The sequence below is a fragment of the Styela clava genome, chromosome 11 (assembly GCF_964204865.1).
Source record: "Styela clava chromosome 11, kaStyClav1.hap1.2, whole genome shotgun sequence".
Lineage (NCBI taxonomy): Eukaryota > Metazoa > Chordata > Ascidiacea > Stolidobranchia > Styelidae > Styela > Styela clava.
In genome coordinates, this window is record NC_135260.1 from 15711075 (window position 1) to 15734877 (window position 23803).

Genomic DNA, 23803 nt, shown 5'->3' on the forward strand with positions numbered 1-23803 from the left:
ATTAGAATACTTTTTACAGTACTAAGTTGTGAGTATAGCACACAAGCACAGTGGTTTTCAACCATTTTGATGAAGCGAAACTCCAATGAAACATCCCGAAGACATGTACAATAGATTTTCATAAATATATAAAAGCAAACCTAATATCGGCAAAACAAAATGGAAGTGAAGCAAGTTTAATAATAGTGGCAAACCTAATATATATGTATTTGAATATATTTAAACAGTATACATGTTTTAATATAGACACTGGGATTGGAATAGAAACTTGCGGAACCTGGGCTGTGCTGGCTGAACCCCAGAGAGACGCGGAACTCCGTTTGAAAACCTCTGGGCCGTATAAACTTTTCGGATTTTTATTGGTTCGCGTAATGTTTCTAACTGTTAATCTACATCAACATCCAACCATATCATTACTAACTTTACAGACCCCCGCCAACGCCTTTTGTAAATAGTACAAGTATATGGGGCAACTTATAAATTATCAACAAAAAAGTCTTTTGAACATGACAACCACATGCCTATAGGAGAGCGTACTGATTCTAACAATAGTGAATATCGATTAAATACTAAACCATCCACTTGGCGAGGAGATTGGCTGATATATTGTATTGTAAGCACAAATCTAAACAAAGACAATTTTATTCATTGAAGAAGATGATTCAAGCTGGACCATCGCAAATATGTGAAATTTAATATCAGTTGTGGATAACAACGAAAACAGTATTATTGTGATGTTAATTTTGAACAGGTTGTGAAATCCTCCGGACTATGATACCATACCACATGATTATATAAGGGTGTGACTTCTGTTGCCACACCCATGACTTTCAGTCTTTCATTCTGTACATACACGAAAATATATAACGAATTATCTAATCGCATTTTATTGTTAACATATTGAGATCCAGAAGAATGGTACAGTGGCCGATTTATTACTACGATCAAATACGTTTTAACTACATTTTAAACTTCCGTAATATAATTTGACCATGTAGTGAAGGTTAATGCTGTTTAAGGTATTACATATGCGAACAATGCTGCTTTTCCTCCATATCAATACTCGAAATAAAATGAAAAAACAATACACAAAATATTTCATTACATGGGGAGATTAAAATATTTTAAATTTATAATAATTCAAATATAACAAGTTGAATTATGAGTTGAATTTTAAGATGAATTTATAATTGATACATTGATAACAATTTATTTCTAATTGAAACAATAACGACAACAATATACCAAAATATTTTTTTTAATTATCTATTATACTATTAGAAAAAAGTGTCGGTTTCGAGAGTTTTTTTTAGGTTTACAAAATTCTTGAAGAATTTTTTTCATGCTCGTGTTGAATGGTACAAGTATCATTAGAAGAAAACGGCTCAAAGCCGAAATCATTGTATGAAGACTTGTTTCATTATTGACCGACGCCCTTGGTTCTTTATTCAAACCGTCGCTTTGTACAATCTACAATATATCTTTGCTTTATTTAGATATCCCCATTTTCCTTATAATCACCAATCATTGCAAGATTTTATGAATATGCAGCCTTTTTTTAAATAACGAGCAACATATATAAATATCCAAATAACACTGTAGCATTGATATTACCGTAAATATTCAAACAAATAAATTATTCAATAGCTTTTGAAAATGAAAAACTTCCAGGTATATTAACAGTCTAACAGAATTTTATTTCTTTCAACTGAAAATATTTGTTTCATTAGAGACAACAATAATAAGGAATCCATACTTGAAGTTAGGGTTTATGAGAGTATTATGGTATTTGCGCGATTTAAATGATAAAAGTGTTTTATCTGAATTTAATTTTATAGTCAATTTTAGGTATTCAAGCTCTTTTAATTTAGTAATGATATTATTTAACAAAATTTGTTGAAACTCCACAAAATTTTAAACCTAACATTTCAATATTTTATAATCATAATTGCTAAATAATCTTATAAATAAAATAACGAATAATTTAGAATACTGCGGAATTGAAACATACAAATATAATAAAATATGGAAATTGGTCAAACTTTATCACTAGAAGTACAGAAATAAATTCATTAACGTGTAAAAGTGTCATTCAATAAAGTTTTAATTTTTCAGTAAGAACAGCAACTAAATATTTGTTGGCATTGTAGTTACTATAATTCAAATATAATATCTCAACTACTTTCTGTGTTTAACTGAAATTTTCAAATGCAATGTATTTTTATACCAATACTTCATAGCAAATTTTTTCAAGCATAACTGTCCAAATCAAAATCATTTCATCTTCTCATTCTGCATTCACATCTTGTTGGTATCGTCAACGTTACGTGATGACAGCTTTTTGAAGGGTTGACAAGAGAAACTCTGGTCGTTGACATTCTCATTTCAAAGCTGGAATAAAGGCAAATAAAAAATGTTTCAACTGTTCACTATTGATTTGTCCACTTGTTGTTGAATAAGGCAATTTTTTCACAACAAAACTCATTATTTTAAAATGACCTATAGTAACTTTTGGACGCACTAAAAGATATCGTTTATATGATAAAGAACTTATGCAAACATGAAGCCTGATTCCATATATTTCTCGTTTATTTTTTATCATTTTTTTTCCTAGCTACACCACAAAGAAGAGTTCTTTCGTTTTATTATTTGGCTTTCAAATTATGTACGCAAAACTCATGCACTACCCGAAATCTTTCCCTGTAACCCTGGTTTGAAATTACTGTTCTAAGCCTGTAAGATCTGAGCCGTATTATATACAATATTACATCATTAATTTACTAGTTAGCTAGCTAATTATACTTACTTATATAATGTGCGCCTTGTTAATGGATTGTGACAAAAATTGTAGCAATTTACGACTTCAACATTTCGCGGATAATGAAGGCATTGCCAGATCCTAAGTTCATATGGCGCAAACGTGTTAAAAATTCTACTCGGGTTCCGTTTCAGGTCACAGTGTTCTTCCAGCCATCTGTAAAGATTCAAATCAAAAATTATTTCTGTTGAAAGAATAGTTGATTTGATTACTTTTTATCACCGTTGGGTTCTTACAGTAAACGTGCAGGGGAGGTGACACGACACACGACGTCAAATTAATATAGGATTAGGGTCTAGAATTCAAATGAGATAATCTCTCAAATAATGACAATCGAGTAAAAACGATCTATAAAATGTAATGAATCTTGGACGATTATAATTTTTTTAAAGGCTGATACTACCTATATCAACATTTGTGTATCGAAAATACCACAGTAAACAATATTACAGTAAAAATAGGTAATATTTCAAGAACGTTCACATTGACATTTGTAATGACATGATGAATGCTCTTTAACAAAACTGCATTTTAATCAATATAAATATTTCTCAAATTTCCTTTCAAGTAATAATTAATAAATCAACACTGTTTACTTACTCCATACTGTCTTCAAGAAGCATGTGTCGATGATATTTTGTTGGTGCAGGGAGTACACCACTTAACAAACTCCAAATAACGCAGCTGATTATGATAAAAGATTTCATCTGAACAAAAATATAACAAGTTGAGTAAAATGAAACAAATTAGTTACTCTTGACACGTTCTGAAAATTTGCTTCATTTAAAATGCTAAGTGAAATTATTAACTAAATTGAAAAAAGAATCAACGAATCTTTCAATCCATCAGTTACACGCATCTCTCTTTTAAATACACCAATACATTTTACGTTGGTTCTAATGATTTAAAAATAAATAGACTTTATTTTCTAAGACTATGAATATGAACAAGATTGCTGTAAAAATTATAAGGTTTAATCATTTCTCTTCTAAAATTTTATCGACGTCATTGCTACGGTAGACATTAGTTATAATTCGTCAATTTTCTATGACAAAATATCCATGCTAATATTGTTGCCGGAGAAATATTTTTCTTTTCTAGCCGTCTCGACCTAAACTTTTTTAATTCTGTTGGCAACCGCTATTTTCCGACATTTCTGAGATGAAAGTATGCGGGTTCATATTCGTTTCCAACTCTTGTATCAGTTTTTAGTTATTTCACATTGAGGCTCGTGACCTTGTTTCGAGCAGAAGAAAAAATTATTTTAAGTTATATTTTATCCTACATTTTATACAGTCCAAGCTTCGCTGTTGATATCTTGTGCTTCCGTCTGTGATAACTGAACATGTGATATCTCCGTGTTGAAGATCCTTCCTTTTTATGCATCACATTCCAATTTTTGTTCACCGCAAATTTCCGGTGAATCTTTCATATGTCTCTATGAATGGAAAACTACATTATATTGTTGAACGTGGTGTGAATTTTCCAAAAAGTTTCTCGTTTCATGTCTCAGCCCAACTAATTTATCTAATTAATTGAAGCGAGAGAAACTTTCCTGGCATATTTCTTAAGAGGTAAAATCCTGAGCCAATCGTTTTGTGTCGTGAACATTTTTGATGACGTATGTCTGACCCTTTTTCTTATTCTTTTGTTCAGAGTCTAACTTTATAACAAAAACATGGGGGTTTTCATTGATCAAACGCGAGTAAAAATGTAAGGGGGATTTTTATAGAAGATGCTCGTAATACAAATTGTACAAACATCATTGTTGTCAATGTTTAGCAACTTTTATATCACATTGCACGCGAAAGGATGCAAATTGACAAAAGATCTTTTATCGCTAATTCCTAGCTAATTCAAATTTTTGCAGCTATAGGTTTTATTACATTGGATGTACAGTTAATGCACTCATATCCACAATCGTCGTTACATGATCAATGGTGTTCATGCTATCCTGGTAACACATTTTTATAATAAACAAACAAGATTTCGGAAATTTTTTTCTCCAATATAAAACCAAAGTTGATATATAACAGTTGGATTTTTCATATAACAACGACATATTCCCGAAAAGACATTCTTCCAAATCTCTTTGTTGACCACTCTTTTCCCCCCAAATGTGTCATGCATTTTTTCTCGTCGCATTCCAGAACGTAAAACATTCCTATTTCTAATCTAAACTCATCATCCCTATATCCCTAAATATTGGAAGTTTACAGGGCAAACAACTCTTTTATTGTCTCTTGTTTTTCATTTAATAGGTGTATTGAAACTTGACACAAAATAGTGACATCCAATAGTTCCATTTTTGAAATCTTTAGTAAAAATAGTGAATGACTGCTACAAAATATTTGTCTCATTTTAAATGTAACATATCTGATTATTCTCTCAAGTGCAAGACAAGTCAATTTATTTTATCAAAATTGTTACAGCATTTATTCGCTTACATTATTGCTATTCATCTTGGTATTACCAAATGGTGATTATGTACGTAATGGAAATCTCGTCGAGTGCTCTAATAACATTATAATATTAATTTTGAAACTTTAACAAATATATGATATTGAAAACATATGTGATAAATTGAACAAAAAATTGTCTAATTAATGCTCAGTATCAATTAATGTAATCATCCATTATGTTTCGTGCAGGGTATTTTACAGACAAGAATTCCCCTGCTTTCGACGCGCCTCAATAGCTATTCACAACTCCGCAACCCGGGATCGTCGACGCACAGGTAGAGTTGGTAACAGTATCTGGCAGGTATTGTGTTATCCGTTTCGTGCAAAAGCAATCATGTTAGTTGAAAACATAGCACATGTTTTTGTGTTTCCGATGGGGAAATTATAAAAATCCCAACTAGAACAACAAGACGCTGCAACATCCGAAGTGTTTTTTGTAGATTGTTGTGATCTTGGGGGATCAGAAAAAGGACTTTCATCAGAAAATTTTAGCGACCGGTTTGACCAGTAAAGGAGAAAATGTCAATAAAAAATATCCAAATTCTTATGTAGTGACATATGCACAATTTAGGTTCACAGGTGACATGTATGCAAATTAGGTGAATCCATGCCTCGGAATACCATTGGCGTTAAGAAATTCTTACTTTCTTCATGTACTTCAATCTTACCATTTTATCCTAATATTCCAGTTTTGGTGTTTTTTATTTATCTCAATTCGAGCATATTTTGCTGGCAAGCTACATTGTATTAACCAAAATTTTCCTAATTTGAGGAAAAAAGCACTACCTCACGGATTCGGTGACGATCGAATTACACGACCTCGTCGTCAAAGATACTGTAGATAAGGTGGAATGTTCATCGTGCATTCTAATGTTATTTAACCCCCTTGTATTATTAGCATGTTGAATTCAATGAAATATGTCAATAGACCAGTCTCTTGTACGAGTGTTGAGAATAATAGTGTTTTTGATATTTTCGCGTGGGCAATATTGAATTGTGCTTCAACTGCATATTTCAATATCTATATATCTGTATTTGAATCATTTCAATTCGATCGTACAATATACGAACATTTATCATTACTATTGTTTGCTTATTTGACTTATGAAGGAGTCAGTTGGGGATTACTCCGCTGAAGTGCGTTAAATAGTACTGGGGTAAGAACTCGTAGAAATAGGATCCATCTTTCACTATAATATCGAAATCTTTGTTTTATATATTTGTGCACTGCTTGCTTGTTGAGGTTCACATAATATATTATCAAATCATCGTGAAATTATGAATTGAAGATTTTACTAATTGTCAATGAAAATAATCAACGCGTGAATTTAATCGATAAATGTAAGTTGACGCTCCAACAATACTTTGAAATTGCGACTCTGTTCCGCTGCCTAGCGATGGATACATAAAAAATACGACTCGCTAAAAATTTTAGGACAAAACAGTGAGAGTAGGAAATGTTATCCATCGCACACAACCTTTTCTTTCATAGTGAAAGCCTTCAAAAAAATTACCCGCGTTTCCGCCTTCTGACATATACATTCATTCCATTTCAGCTGTATCAGAAAGAATATAGCAGTTGATTGATAAGACTTTGACTTTTTCCTCGAGTTCAGAGCGACCTGCCAATAATCACCCAAATTCGGAAAGCCAAATCAAATTTATTTTCAGAAATTTAGCAAGTTTCAAACGGCGATGTTTATTGGAATTCACATTGAGACAAAAATGAAGAGTAGAGTCGTCGGCATAAATGAATGAGAGTGCAAATGAAATTATTTAGATTCCAGAAGATCATTGATAAATATTAGAAACAATGGTGGTCCAAGAATTGAGCCTTGAGGAATTCAAGAAGCCATTTACAACAACAGTGATTTTGCGATCAGACAGAATGAGTCATAGGATCGTATTTAGCACAGAACGGCGTGCCAAACTCTATCAAAAGCTTTTGTGAAATACCAATGACAATTGATTTAGGCTCACCACTTAGATCTAATGCGCGGAATATTCTTGATAAATATATGCCTATATGAGTGATACGAATACTTTGCTTATATTTGTCAAGAAACTATTAGGGTGGTTTACAATGAAGACCTCCGAGTCTGCTGAACTGGCGTCTCGACCACTAAGCGCCTTCCTTAAATTGTGAGAATTGTACTGCTCAGTTAGTCATATGTTCTGATGATCACAATGATGTGATGATGGAAATAAATTTCAGCTGCTTTCATGTGTTGAGATAGCCTTTGTATAATCATTGACTCTTGAAAAAGTTTTTTATAGATTGGTTTGATTAATTTCTTGAGCAGAGCCTTGTGTTTCTGGGTTGCATTGTTAACAGAAATTGCTGCTCTACCTATGGATCCCAAATTGTTGTCACATTCACAAAAGCTGCAGTGCGCAAATCACTGGCCCTTCGTTTCGTTTGACGCCGTTGAATTCTTCCTCATAATCATCACGGCAAATTTTTTACGTTTACTCATTTAATCTCCTATGAAGTTCCAGATCTAAACTAAATTCAAAGTTTAATAATTTACTGGTATATTCATTCATAAGGTTTAAAGATGAGGACACACGTCAAAATAAAGATGTTTCTCAGAAATAAGGACAAAAATATTTCCTAAAACAAAGACCTCCAAAATAGGGACATATTCAAAAAATAAGGACGGTATAGCAGCCCTGATTATAGGTCAAGTGGAGAAAAAACTTCTGTAAAAGCTACAATACTTGAGATGAAGTAAATGACTACCTAAAATCGCATATTTCACCCTAAAAATGGTTTTTGCTAATTTATTATATGTACTCAAATTGGAATTTTTCTAAATTTTGATAGTTTTTGCTTTACATCAATGAAGTCTTGCTCTGGAAAAATAATCGTTAAAGTATGTTTTAAACTTGCCGTAAATTACTACCGAAAATCGCACATTTCACCCTAAAAAAGGTTTTTGCTAATTTATAATATGTTCCCAAAATTGGAATTTTTTTAAATTTTGATATTTGTTGTTTTACATCAATAAAGTCTTGCTTTAGAAAAATAATCGTTAAAGTATGTTTCAAACTTGCCGTAAATGACTACCGAAACTCGCAATTTGACCCTAAAAATAGTTTCCGCTAATTTATTATATGTTCCCCAAATTGGAATTTAATAAAGTCTTGCTCTAAAAAAATATTCATTAAAGTATGTTTCAAACTTGCCGTAAATGACTACCGAAAATCGCCTATTTCATCCTAAAAATGGTTATTGGTTATTTATTATATGTTCCCCAAATTAGAGTTTTTTTAAATTTTGATATTTTTTGCATTACAACAATAAAGTCTTGCTCTGGAAAAATAATCGTTAAACTATGTTTCAAACTTGCCGTAAACGACTACCAAAAATTGCCTATGTCACCCTAAAAATGATTTTTGCTAATTAATTATATGTTCCCCAAGTTGGAATTTTTTGATGTTGATATTTTTGCGTTATATGAATAGAGTCTTGCTCTAGAAAAATAATTAAAAACTTTTTAACTTGCAGTGATTTTTGCATTTCAACTACAAAAATCCGGTATTTTCCTGTGTAAAAAAACTTTTTTTCTCATTTTTCATAACGACAAGGTTTTATTACAAAAAACATGTAAATTACAAACATTTTTTACAAATCCACAAGACCTCATCATTCTCTAGTGCGGCGGACGGAATAGGAGAAGATAAACAGGCCGGATGATACCCTTCTATGCACAAGCTGCACTCTATAAAAAATTCCAACATTGACGGATTAGCAGCCAATTTGCATAGACAGAATACAGGTATTTTTAAATCTTCAAAACAACTTGCTTTCGGTGGAGGTCCTTGGTTGAAAAGTGGAAAAATTTACTTGTTTTTAAGAAAGATATGTTGCCGAAGGTCTAATTCTTGAAAAGTTATGATATTAGGGCATTCGTCAAAGCACAAGGCCGCGTCAAATCCTATTGCAAATGCTCCACGACCTTCTACATCTTCGCATTGACGTTGAACATTCGGAAATCTAATTTTTATGCTCCTGCCAGAGCATCTAAGCAGTTTTGAAATTTGGTAAATGTCGTCTTCGGTGTATGGCGATTGCGCGCTAGCGTAGAGATGGACCTCATCGTTACTTTTACAAAACAAATTTGGAGGCAACAACCCAGTGGTTACCGTGTACCAACAAAATTTGTTCATACTTCGATAATGGCGTGTAAACGGTATTCCACAAAAACTAGTATAAGCCTCTATCGTCTGCAAACCATCAATACTCGGAAATTGGGATTTTAGTATGTTCATTGCATGATCAATTACTTCAGACCCGATTTGTTCCTTCTCAAGAAAAATATTGAAGTCGCTATCAAATACCGTTTTGGCGGTTTGGAGACGGAAACAGAGAGTGTCGAATCGTGAAACCCATGAAGACTGTTGCGGACCTGGTGTTGAAGATATGGACTGGATGTCAGTGGACATGAAACGATGCTTGCGTTGAAGCTGAATTGATGATTTTGCTAATAATTTTGAAGGTTTTTTAATTGGATATTTGAAAAAAGCCGATATACCGATAACGATACTATTTAATTATTACCTCAAGTGCGTAATTATTGACTTAGCCTAGTTACGCTGACTTATCGGCAAACACATAGGGATGAATGGATAAATTTCTACATCTGCGAATACGGATCTTTTGTACGAAGCCCTCGTCAATGGTGGATAATTTATATTATGTTTATAACTTCTGTATCCTAAGGCTGGGCGAAATACGGATCTCTTGCCACTAATGCAAAAATGGGAAATTTTATAAAAACACGTTGTGAAATAACAAATTTATTTATCCAGTTGCGCATTCGGAATAATTTGAGAATTTGAAGTTCCGGTGCATACTGCATTCCTAGCGATCTTCCCTAAAAAACCTTAACTGGATTATTTCTATATATTAGCGGAGGCGGTGGTGTTTTTATGGTGGAGGCTTTGCACAAAATATCTCGAAATACTTATCTGAAGCATTATATTTTCCATATCAACCCGGCATAAAATATCATAATAGTATGTTCGGTAAGACGTAGGTTGAAATAGGGCGCTGTCGGAATTACCGAAAGAGTGGGGGGTGTAAATCCGAAAAAATCCAGAATTTCCATGAAACTGTCGCCGCAATCAGGCAGGCCACTTGTGAAAAAAAGGCCACTTTTTTGACGGATGATTTTCTGTTATGTTATGTTGTCGGGTAATGATTTTGCAGTTGCGCAAAGTATTCAATTGGCGACTAATCCGAGTCTATTTATAATGTCTTGCTTTATAATTTAATTGTCTTTTTAATGTAACCTGCGGTTGCGTCAACAAAATAAGAACATTACTACGTAAATCACGGCAATCAACGGTCATAAAAAGTGTTCCAAAGTGTCCGACTAGATTTAGTTTTGATTCGTACTTTTTCGATGTTATTAATTATACAAATTTGTTCTTGCAATACTGACTCCGCTTTATTGCACTGATACCACCCAAGATTATTTTTAAGATATTAACGTTAGAAAAATCCTTAGGTCTGCGATTTTAGGGTGAAATATGTGATTTTCGGTAGTCATTTACGGCAAGTTTGAAAAATACTTTAACGATTATTTTTCTGGAGCAAGATTTTATTGATGTAATGCAAAAAATATCAAAATTTAAAAAAATTCTAATTTGAGGAACATATAATAAATTATCAAAAACCGTTTTTAGAGTAAAATATGCGATTTTCGGTAATCAATTACGGCAAGTTTGAAACATACTTTAACGATTATTTTTCTAGAGCAAGACTTTATCGTTGTAATGCAAAAAATATCAAAATTCGAAAAATTCAATATGGGGAACATATAATAAATTAACGAAATTAAAGTTGGACTGAAATCCGGGAAACAATACCGTTGAATGCTTAGTGTTTTTGTTTTAAGAAGTAAGATTCTGAAATGAAAAAAATTGGGACTCGTGGGAACATATAAAAAATTAAATTCCGATCAGGAACATTAGTTTGTATAATAAATAAACCAAAAACCCATCTCGATGATCTCATGACATCCGCGCTTCATATGACATCGTGTTACGTTAGTAACAGAATTAGGTTTACGATTTATCTTCTTGCAGAATTGGATGCTGGGAATTGGCGGCCAGGGTAACCCAGGTACATTTTTTGCAATGCACCGCATTTTTGATGCCTTGCTGTCTTTTGACAAAGATGTTGTCACAGGTCACTATATTACAATCATCCTGGTCATTTGCAGGACAGACTGTGTTGTGTCTTCATTTTCACAATTATTTGTTTATTTCTATCAAATTCTCCACGACCTTCAGCAAATATTTCGATCAGTCATCAATGAACAGGGCGAGTTTGCGAGCTGTGATGCAGGAGCGTCGTCGTCGTTAAGCACCTTGTCAGAACTAAACCGGCCGTGACGCCCGCCACTTGGAGGTGCAACATCGCCTTTGTTTGTTTATTATACGGCGAGCAGAGTTGGACATCCAACTCCATTCGCCCTGCGTTGACCATGGCAGATTTTAACAATAAACTTGTTATCTTATTCGCCTGACATTAGTAAGGAAAGCTAATAAAACGAAATTTCTATTACCACTTTATTACCTTGTCGCTCACAATTTTTTTTCAGTTGTGATGAAATGAGTGCGTATCAACTCTATCTCTAACAGGTGAGTCGTCAATACCGAAATCGTTGTTGCCCAAACTTAAACCTTTATAGTCTATCCAGCCGATTGTCAAATTTTTTATTCCAACTAATGTATGAGTATAGGTACTACTTTTACACCTGAAACGACTTCAGTGATATTCATTAGACAGAACAGAAGAGAATAACTGTTCCGCTACTAAGTTAACTAGCGAATTCTGTAGTTTGGACTACGGAAGATTCAAAAACACAGTTATCTAGAAATTTAGCAAACTATTCCCACTGAAACAGGGGAAATTCTCAAATATATGGGTATGAAGGCCCACTAACTAACCGAAGTAGCCTATGCCTATGTGATTTACACAAAAATACTTTGTTTTATCATTCAAATCAAGATTGCAAGGCAGACTGTCGTAGCAATAATTCACATCCGTACCTGTAAGACTTTAGCTGTGCATCTGGTTTGTCGAAAAGATGGCAAACTAGTCTGGCCCAACGTAAAGTGGATACTCTATATGCGTAAAGAGAGCAAATTTTAGGGAAAAATATCTAGCTGCATCGGACTCAGAGTAAAGTTTAAAAAATGAAATAAAACCAATAACTTGCTTCTGACTTCTTCCATCTTCAAGTACTGAAAATCGATTGGCACATTAGTTGCGAAGTAAACCAATTTTTCCGTAATAAAACAACAAGAACAATTTTGAAAGCGATCCATGAGTAGCCTACATTTTCTGCCCATCATATACAAACTCCTGCTTGTGAGAATGCTCAACTGATTGTGCAAAAATAGGGAGATCGAGCGCAAAATATTTCGCCTTGAAGGTAGAATGCCGGAAAAGGTCAGACTCAAACCATGTACAATAAGATCAGACCCATTAGCTAACAGTTAGCTGAGCACAATGCTGATTTCAAAAGTGTTTTAAAGTTCACAGTAACGTGTCCAATCGACAGGTACGAAACTGCGGCACAATGTGCAATCTGGACTACTCCTAATTTTACAAACTATATAACACTTTCCACACCTCTTTTATTGAACTGTATTAAGTAAATGAAGAATGTACGATATAAATGAAGACAAAAATCGAATCCTCACAAGTTGGCCAAATTTTTCAAAATTGGCAAAATTTGAAGGCAACGTAGAAAGCACGAAGAAAATTTGGCAGGAATCAAAGTAATACCTCTTCAAAAACATACTTCCATCTTCAACGATGGTTGTTTGAACAACAGCGAAGTAAAAATTTGAAACGAATAAAAATAGATGAAACAAAAGTTTTTTCATGTAGCGCGGCAGAACTAATGATTAGAAGTGAGAATGCTCGCCAATGCACATTGAAATAAACTCTTCTGAAAAATGAATATTTTTTCATGATTGAAAACACTTATGCTTATATTATTTGTCATATTATGAACAAATAGTTACACGGTGTCTCACGAAGAGGCCCAGTGCGAGGTAGAATAAAGTGCCATTGCGCAATAGTATTGCCACACTTACATCTATACAATGCCCTTTGTTATCAGCCATGTCTGTGAATTAACTGTCTCCAAATAAACATCATTTTTTTTTGTATTCACAGCCATTTCAAGCATCCCTTCATTTTTGTTCTTCTTTGGACAACATGATGGCTAGCATATTTTATATAAGGAGTATGATCCTTCTTGCATAGCACTTCTATTCAGATTTGCTGTGTTTAGTATTGTTCACAAATCTATCACAACAATGCATATATGGAACCAATTTAGGATTTTAGTACTGATTCTGCAATGTTGCACTTTAATGTTTCCAGTATTCAAAGCTTCATGCTGCCTTTCAATCACGCATTTTTCTTTTGTTTTGTACATTTGTTAAATTGTTTGTGAATTTGTGTGTTTCTAAAAGCAAACGATGTGTCCTATAGCTTTCTACTTATTCGGATTTGTGCTATACTATCTATACACAACCAAGAATTTCATAGGCCTACACAGTACTTGCAGTGTTCAAAATCGTCTTCATTTATATATTATTTCTGGTGATCTCCCAATAAATCTTAATTGGATACCAACATGTGGTTCAACTTTTTATCAAACAAAGACGGAAGAGGTTGTCAGAAGTTTATTACATTTACATTTTTTTGGTGGGCGGGCACGTACATTGTACGTTTTCAACTTTATTTTGAGTTATGCCCGTCTTCCAGATATCTCTGTATTTTGTTTGGTCCGTTTACTTTTTGTATTGTTTATGTCAGAGAACCAGAATAAAAGATTGATTGATGTGTGGTTGTCTCCCCGACCTATGACTTTAAGATATTTTTTTCTATATTTTATCATCGCAAAATTTCCGCTGCTTATATTGAGGTGCTCACAATCTGGTTTGTAGGTTATATACCATCATTTTCATTCAAAACATTCAACCGCCTGCCAGTTATAAGTACGTACGGTAGAAAATGTTAGCTCAGCCTAGTGGTTCTTAAACTTTTTAAAATCTTACAATCTTCACGCCCCTCGTTTTGCTTCTTCTTTTCTTTCTGACGGGAAGTGTGCTTTGTTTTAAGATGGCGCTGTAAGCGCGTTGGTCTCATAAAGTCATTACTCAGATTTTCAAAGCACAAAACGCATGAGGTACAACTTCGTCATGCACTGTCGTATGTATAGAGCCATATTTCAGGATAATCGTCACCATACATTCTCTTTTTTCAGCTTATTTCGCAATACCTGGTGAAGTCGAGCTAAATTTTAACTAAAACTAAACTAAATGTAATACACGTATACTTTTTTGCGCTCTAATATATTTTCGGCCTAACCGTTTGAATAACACGCGTAAAATCTCAATCCATTGTTTACTTTATAACATCAATATCGAGCTATTCAAAAATTCATTCAAAATTCACCACGAATACCTTCTGACATGCTTGCAAACACCAGCTTGAAAATACAGTTTATCAAATGAAGAAGTGCAAATAAATATTATGTACATTCTCAACATTAGAAAGAAGTTCATTTTTAACAGTTATTATGCACATGGACGTTTCCCCGACCACTGAGCTAATGCTTGTCACCATACCTGAAAATCTGTTATATATAGTAGATAAAGCAGTAGTTCTCAACAGGACGTAGACAGAGGAGTTCTGAAATTTCTAATTTTCTTCCACCGGGAAGCTTTATCTGCCAAAAAACTGCCTCCTGAATTTCAAACGACGTTATGAACGGTGAAGATTGTAAATGAAATACGTGGAGGAGCATTGTACTCGAGGTTCTTTGAGGGTTTATGTGATACCGTGTTTCCCGAAAATGAGACCTAGCATAAATTTTAAAAATTATTTTAATATTTGTAATTTTGTATTAAATAAATAAAAATGAAAGAAATCCCCCTTAATAAGCCCTAGTGTTATTTTTCGAAAGAAAATTGAAATAAGAAACTGTCTTATTTTCGGGGAAACACAGTAGCATAGGTACGCAACATCGCCATCTGTTGTTTCCTGCGGAAGTGGGGTGGCTCGTGAGTAAAGATGGCGGAATCGAGTCCGGATTCGATTACAGAATCGATTCTTCGCGAAATCGAGTAGAATAGATTCCGATGCATTGGAATCGATTCTCGAGGTTAAAACTTGGATTGAAAACACTGTGTAACATTTTGTGACAATTCCATCACATATATGTGTAAATTGCTTTACTGCTATGTTGAGTTGCTACGTCGCCGCAAACTTCACTATGTATATATATATTTTTCGCTAAAAGGCCTTTACGTTTACTTATTTCTAAAATCTCTGTAGGATTTGAGCGATTCGTTTTTTGTGCGATTATGTCCCTTGTGACAGATTGGATACAAATACTACTTAGTTTTGACCTTTTTGTTCGTCCAGATATATGAACATCGCTCTAGCTCTTGTTTGATTTCATATGGTATCACTTAAGCAGGTATGTTTTGTCGGTAATATGTCGGAATCGAAAATTTAGGAATGGGATAAGAATCGAATACTTGTAAGTAGTCATACCTAGCATCCTTACTCGTGAGAGGACTCGACCTCGTTCGTTTATTTGAGTTGAGACAAGCAGTTTTATGTGAAAGAAATTCTACATTGAAAGAACTCTTAACCGATGAGATGGGGACAGCCAAACTAGCATACTTAGCGACAGGGGTGGATTAAGCCCCTTTGATGCCCTAGACACTGAAGACTTTGGTGCCTCCTCATGTGTAATTTATTATAAAAACAATAAACCATATAAGTGTATTTATTATTCATTAAAAGTAATCACAACCAACAGTAATTAAAACAACTTTTACGAACATTTTTAGTTTTTTTAACTGTTATATATAGCCGATATATTTATCGGCCGTTTACTGCCGATATGATATATCGGCAAACACGCAATATCGGGCCGATATATCGGTTGAGCTGTAATCCTGAGGGAGTGTGACAATGAATATTCATGCCTCCAGTCTAAACGTGAATCGAAATACCTGAGCATACAAGTCACAACTGTAGTTTGAAATTTTACCGGTACCTAGTAGTCTACCTCAGAGTGGTTTAAGGTTGCTAGGTTGAAGAACCGCAAAAACTTTTGAGGAGGTCTCGCGGGCCGCAAGTCGAATAAAACCCAAAAGTGGTAGAAATATCGCGAGTTTACTTACTTTAAATTTAATAAACAACGAGAGTTTACCGTTCTAATCAAACTATTATTATGTTGCATGGGTGGCGATCTTTTAAAGAAGATATATAAAGCCTTCAGTTATTACTTATCGATCGTAAGATCGGTAAGTATGTTGATAGGTATTTGTCTGTTTGTTACTTATCGATCTTACGATCGGTAAGTATGTTGATAGGTATTTGTATGTGTGTATGTCTGTGTGTTAGATGCACGCGATATCTCACGGAAGCGAGGTTGAATCTGCTCCAAATTTTGCATGTGCATTCATCATATCTCGGACCAGTAGCCTATTGATTTTGGATGAATTATGTCGTATAATTAGCGAGTTATTATTTAATTAGTGATGAAGAGATCTGGATATTTACAAAGCGAGAGATTTTCGAGACGCGCTGAATGTGTGTGTGCGTGTCCGATGCGCAAGTTTTCACGCTAGTGAGTCAGAGCGAAGGATACATACCGCTAGATCGTATCTCGTGATTAATCTCTAAGCAATGTCCATATCCCTCTATCAGGTTCGGGGTTGCAGAATTCCTCACCAAAATATCGCTAGGCTGTGTTTGAATAGCCGTCGCAAACCGGTTAGCGCCGTTGTATTTGACACAAAATATAGGATTGGTAAATAGGCTATTGGCTGGAAACTAATCAAACAATCCAGTTCGGATTTGCAGAATTCTTCATAAAAGTATTTCCTCGAGTAGTATTTTGACGACGACATGGGGAGTTGGCTGTTGTTTCCTACATTTTTTTAAATTGGCTGAAAACTATTCAAAACAATCCGGTTCGGGTTTGCAGAATTTTTCGAATCGAAAGCGCAGTTTCTGTTTTGAGGGATCCCCTAATTTTCGATCGATAAGTCTTCGGTCTCTGACCGATATTCTCGTTTTGAAGTTAATTAATTCCCGAGAATTATCTTTGTATTTTGCGCATCTCGCGTTCAATGTCGATCCAAATCATATTCTTTCGTGACAGATATCACTTGAAATCAAACCACTGTGTGATGGGCAAGGAAATACGTTTCCGCCGTGTTTTCCTTATGTCGCCTTTCTTGCGTCACTCATTTTATTACAAATTGTTATATTGAGTAATTTAAAAACTTTCAGCTTGAGCAAGCTTAGTGCCACCGCCAAATACCAACCAAGTCCGTCTAAGTTGGTATTTCGGGACCTAGCTAAAAAAAATGGATTGCGCGGCGTTGAGTCGGCCCTGCGTTTCGTCACTACTGTCACATGGCCGACGCTTGAAAACAGAGGAGTGTTTTTACTAAAATAAAGGCACAAAGCGTTAGAAAAAAGGTTTGAATCTCGGGATCCCAACCCTAGTTGGAATAGCTAAAAAGAACTTAAAAACGTTCCTCTATTAGATACAAATATACGCTAAAATTGTTCTGTGAGTCGAATGCATCAGCATGACAGGGTTTGAATCATCCAGGTCTACCTTATTAAAAAACTCCCGACTTCACTGACCACTAGTCCGTTGAAATGCGATCGTGGAACCGCCACATAGTGTAAATAGTTCATTTTTATAAAAATGCAGCAACAAGGAGAATACTAGAAAGAAAAAACAGCAACAATTTAAGAAAACGACTCATAGGCCCATCTTGTGTCTAATAAAATAGTTTCAGTGTTTATTTTCAATAAAGAAGGTTAATATGATACTTGAAGACGAAAAATAAGCGAACATTTTGAAGTTTGAGTTGCCTGGTGAACTCGTAATATTTTAATAAACACCGATAAACTATATAAAATTCTGCTCTTAAATTTCTGTGGTGCCCCTCTTTGCTTGGTGCCCTAAGCACGTGCTTATATTGTTACTTATCGATTTTCATCGGTAAGTATGTTCATAGGTATTTGTCTGTATGTCTGTTTGTCTGTTAGATGCACGCGATATCTCACAAAAGCGAGATTGAATCTGCTCCAGATTTTGCATGTGCATTCATCTTATCTTAGTTATTAATTAATTAGTGAGGGGACACAAGGTGTCACTATGGAGTAAGAGCGCTGTTTTGGGGGATCCCCTCACTTTCGACCGATAAGTCTTCGGTCTCTGACCGATATTCTCGTTTAATGGTTAATCCGGCGCTGCTTAGCGGACTTATTCAGCCGCTTGAACACTCTAACAGTTCCCTGCAAGGTAATCACACCAACATAACAAAACTGAGCGTCTTGTGTTTTGGGATAGCAATGTGCAGAATGGCGATATCGATATGTTTCCATGTTTGCAAAACATCGTGGCACAGAAGAGTTATTTGCTGTCATAGGTCAACACTTGAAAGTCAGTTTTAGCATTTACTTTTTGCGGATTGTTAATTGTTAATTCTATTGCAAATGATATTAATTCGTACAATCTTAACACGGCTGTGAAAGATCGATGATTGAGCTTTCCTGTGATACCACGTTGATATCGAAGAATAAAGACTTGCCCTTGTCACAGTATTGGATATCGCTTGAAAAAGAATATCCTGAGCTTCGTGACAAGGCCATCAAATTACTGCTTATATTTTGTTCAACTTACTCATGTGCAAAAGGTTTTTGTCGTTATCTCTCATTGAGACCAAAGTCGCGTGAAAGTCAACGTTCTACTTCGCCTTGCAGAAACTTCATTAAATTCGCGTTTAACACGTATGATATCAAATTTCTCAATAAATTGTATTGTCTGCTTTTGGATTACATACTTTTTCGTAATTACATTCTTTCAATTATGTATTGTGTTTTTGACATTTTGGGTTCACCGGTTCGCCCAATTAGTTTTGAAGTTACACCAGCCCGCAAACTAATAGAGGTTGAGATGAAGTGTCTGGTAAAATTTCCATTGTTACGTCGGCATGGCATCCTGTTAGTTGCCCAATGTTACAGAAATAAACTAGTCGGCGCGGAGGAACATCCATTTTTATGTAAAATATTTTTAAAAAGCAGTTATAATAAAGCGAATATCCAGAATTTGCCCATTCGTGCAAATATCGGCACTTAAATTTCCATCGCTTAAAACCCTAATGTTCGCCAAACATGTATCAGGTCAACCTAAAGGGAGGACTGAGACTACAGGTTTATAGGCGTGCTAGTCGGGGATTTCGTGAAGAAATTTGTAGTCTCTAACAACCCTCGGTGTTTCTGTTGGAACGTAGAAAGCTCCATGTCGTGGTGATTATGGTGTCCGCGGAAAGTGGGTTTGCATATTTACATATTGTGTCATATGATATGATCTCGATTCTATATAGGTGCTATAAATATAAAAATTGATAAAATTTCGCCTGTCTATCATAGCCATCTTAGTGCACGTCAGACGATTTTCAGTATTTATGTATTCTGCAATGTGAATAATAACGATTCCTGTAGCTTTAGAAGCGGTAATATGCCTCTTATAGCAATGTGAGTTTTAAGATGAATTTTTAATCTGCTTCGGTTCTTAGAATGAAACACACAGCCCAATCCCAGAATAGATTTTCTCATTAAAAACCCGGGAAAATCCGGTGTCTGACTACCCACACAATGATGAAAGAAGAAGTAGGCAAGTAATTCATCAATTATTGTGAAATACTGATTTGGAACGTTTCTGGCTGAACCGGACTTTAGATGGGTTTTTTGGACGATGATACACTTCGACTTCATTTTAAGTAACACAGTCAACTTTATCAGTGGTGCTGAAATCCCATTTGCTTGGCGTGACCATGTAAAAGTATAAATGTTATGTTAGGCCATATATCCATTTATGGAAAAACAATTGTTTCGACTGCTCAGAAGGAAGTGAACGATGTGACGTCATAGTCATCAATGTGTGGTGATGGTTTCAATTACATTTCAATGGTAATGTATTCGTATTTGTAAGAATAAAATACGAATGCCGGTGGTTATATTTTACTCCGGTCACTATGAATAAGCCGAAATAAGATGTAGCCTATTAGAAATAAACCCGGTACGGGACAGACGTCGCAGATTTGTAGCTATGACAATAAAGGCGGCGACTAAATGATAAAAAAGCATACATCGATGGTTTTACGTGCTATTGGAAAATTAAAACTAATTTGCATAACAACAATGCGTGACACAGGCGTATTGCGTTCTGGAAAACAAAAAAAATACAACTAATTATCGTTTCCCAGCAGTAGCGTAGGTGTGGAGATTTTAACTATCGTGTCCAATATTTTATTAAATTGAAAACACGGGATACGAAACCACGATTTACTTCCGTTAACACCATTTCTACCAATTGAAATATAAAGTAGAGTGATGCATATCACGAACCTACAAACTTTCGAGTATGCTCGTGACGGATTCTAATTGCGCCGAACAAGAGACAGAAACGTGGGAAAGTACAAGAATTTTGCTTAAAAGGAATGGAGCAAATGAGGATTCTCATAATGGAATTTTAGAAAACTACAGAAACACAATAAGTTGTAACCTAGAAATTACTGCTACTGGAATTGCTGAAAAAGCGTGAAAAGAGTTGTCAAGGTTTGTGTTTTTTTCAATATAAATCTACTATATTATAATTATGCTATATAATTATACACTACATAAAATATCTATGACTTGTTTCATTGAAGGTACAAAATATTAGACGTGATGATATAAAGATATCAATGCTCTCATTTGATTATTAAATTGATAAACAAAACTACATTTTAGAAGATTATTTTTAATTCGAATTTAGTGAACAAAAATATCTCAAGAAATGAATTGTACGTATAGGTAAAAAACAAGAATAATATCATAATTTTACATGTGTTTTCAATCATGATAAAACTTATTCACTAATTAAACGATTACATTATAGATCAAAAATGAAAATATTTATTGCCGTGGTATTGATGTCGATGTTATATTCTGGAGAGGTTTCATCGTTAGATTGGATGGATGAAGAATCTAGCTGGAGGTAATTATGTTTGCTTCATTGCACACTAATCCCATCAGAACTTTATTAGCATATATATAAGAATAAGTACAAATTTGAATGAGGAAATTGTACAATTGCACTTTGAAATATTAGAATGCAGTCAGATTTATTTATGTTAAGATTTTTCCGACCTGAGCCCGACAAATTAAGCAAGTATGGTTGTGGGTTTCTGTAACCAAATTCGCACCCCTTCATTTATTCATTTAGTATGTACTATGAACAGACCATTACATCCATACCTCAGTATGTTTGGTTCCGATCCCATCTATTAGAAATTTCTTATATTTATCATTTGCTGCTGGCGGGTGTGTTGCTATTTATGAATCACTCAAAAATAATTGTATCGAATTGGAATGAAACCGGATTCCGCAATTGAGAAATTTGATATCAGAAAAATCGTGCTTTCAAATTAATTAAACAAATCAAATCACAAACAACAATACTAATTACAATACAAAACGGAAGTACAATGTTTATATATATGTATCACAAAGACGAGGCCTTCTATCGTGATCAGTACAGTCGCAACTTGGAGTGCTTGCTTGTAGCAACTTTCGACACTATCATATTCATAGAGGGAGAGAGAGTAAGAAAAGCCAAAGAATAACTTTCATAAAATAGTTGCCGATCTAGAATTGACTGTAGCAACAGTGGAGACCGATTAACAACAAAAAATGTATACTAATATTTACTTACAATTGAGGAATTTTATTTTTTTTGAAAATTGATAAATTAAACCACATATATATCACTTTGTTTCAGATGGCTAGATGAACATTGTAAAAAACTTGGTGTGCTGGCAGTAACTGACAATCCAACAGCTCTCTATACTGTGAACAAATGGAAATGCAAAGACTTCAAACCTACGCGCATTAGTACAGTTGAATGCCGCAGATTATGCCCACGTATTTGGCTGGGAACCCAGAGAACATTGGTAATGCGGAACAAGTGCGACTACATCGGATTAACCCTACGAATAACCTGTGAATGTTTGAATCGCGTAAAATAATATGTATTTTCTAACATATGTTAGAATTGTTGAGACAATACACAACTGATAAATACTGAAATGATAGAAGTCGAGCTTTATAGTAGTTTGGCATATGTTATCTATAAGTAAATATAATAGAAACTGTTCGCGTATGTTTGTGTAACACATAGCTGTATAGAGTAGACTATTTTATTACTAACATTATTGTATATCTTATTTATTGATAATCACTGTCCGACTTATGCAACTATTTAGTTAACAGACTTTCAAAGTTATACATTGTTTTATTTTAGTGAAACGTACCTATTTTACCGATTGTAGTAATTGGAACCTAGGCTTGATTCAAGTATAGTAAGATTAACTTTTTTCATAGGTAATCATTTATGAAATCAATGAATTTTTAATAATATACTTGATTGTGTTAAAGCTTTTCCAGAAGTGTTGTTGGTTTGTATTTTTTTTTTTTGCCAATTTCATGGGATCTGACTCATGAAATAACACATCTTTACTTTGTTGGTGTTTTTAATATATACTAGTTCCACTATTTTATTGTTATCCTTTTTGTTCAAAGTGCTAGTTAGCTGTAGCAAAATAGGTAATTTCTTAATGTATGCTTTTTTCTTATTATTTTCTAGTAGTCCGGGCCTTTTTAAGTTTAGAATGGTATGAAGAAAAAAGCACAATATTTACAATATTTATAATTTTGGCATGCTACCCATCCATCTGAGTATTTTCAGATTTAAATACATGCTATCAAACAATCAACCCAAATGTAGGTTTGTTTTTTTACTAATCGAAATGTTTTATTTAATCTAATTCCTTGTCTGAAATATTTACGTTTGTATATTTATTATATTTATTTTTATATTGATTCCATTACATTTGATATGTGATAACCTATTGGATTAAGAAATTTGTCAGTAATGAGTATACATATACCACATATAAACTGCTTTATCATCGAGAATTCATTTTATTGCTAACCAGGGAGAGTGTCCAAAAATGTGATGTCATTCTTGTTTGAATACCACTATATATGCTTATCTAACCTCCTGTACTAAGTATTATGAAAATGCATTCTAATCTATAGCACAGCTCGAATCACAGATAAATTCAGCTATTTTCCCGCAATATTTCCTTCCTGTGGGAGATATAGGGAAAATTTTCAAAAGGGGACGAGTGTGGGGAATGTGCACATGGACGACATTTTTGAGACACCGAACCGGAAGCGGTTACAGGTGAGCTTATGTGAATAGGCAGCGCGCCCCACAAAGGGATCGTAGACAATTTTTTGAGGAGGTTCGAAGATAATTAAAAATGATCTTGCGCACCATCTCGTTTAGAGCAGGGGTCGGCAACCTTTCGTCGCTCGCGGGCCAAAATTAAGGGC

General features: G+C 34.3%; 1 protein-coding gene and 1 long non-coding RNA gene across 2 annotated transcripts; one reads left to right on the plus strand and one right to left on the minus strand.

Annotated features, from left to right (window-relative positions):
- Nucleotides 1-747: 747 nt before the first annotated feature.
- On the minus strand, nucleotides 748-4228 carry LOC144429910 (uncharacterized). Its single transcript, XM_078118154.1, has 4 exons — nucleotides 4104-4228; nucleotides 3419-3525; nucleotides 2807-2974; nucleotides 748-2391 (listed from the first exon to the last, which is right to left on the minus strand). The coding sequence occupies exons 2-4, from the start codon at nucleotides 3523-3525 to the stop codon at nucleotides 2280-2282; spliced, it is 387 nt and encodes a 128-aa protein (XP_077974280.1). The 5' UTR covers nucleotides 4104-4228; the 3' UTR covers nucleotides 748-2279.
- Nucleotides 4229-20476: 16248 nt separating this feature from the next.
- Nucleotides 20477-22913, plus strand: LOC120347783 (uncharacterized). The gene is made up of 3 exons (XR_005570140.2): nucleotides 20477-20980; nucleotides 21303-21401; nucleotides 22185-22913. It is a non-coding gene; the product is annotated as an uncharacterized LOC120347783 (long non-coding RNA).
- The last annotated feature ends 890 nt before the right edge of the window (nucleotides 22914-23803 follow it).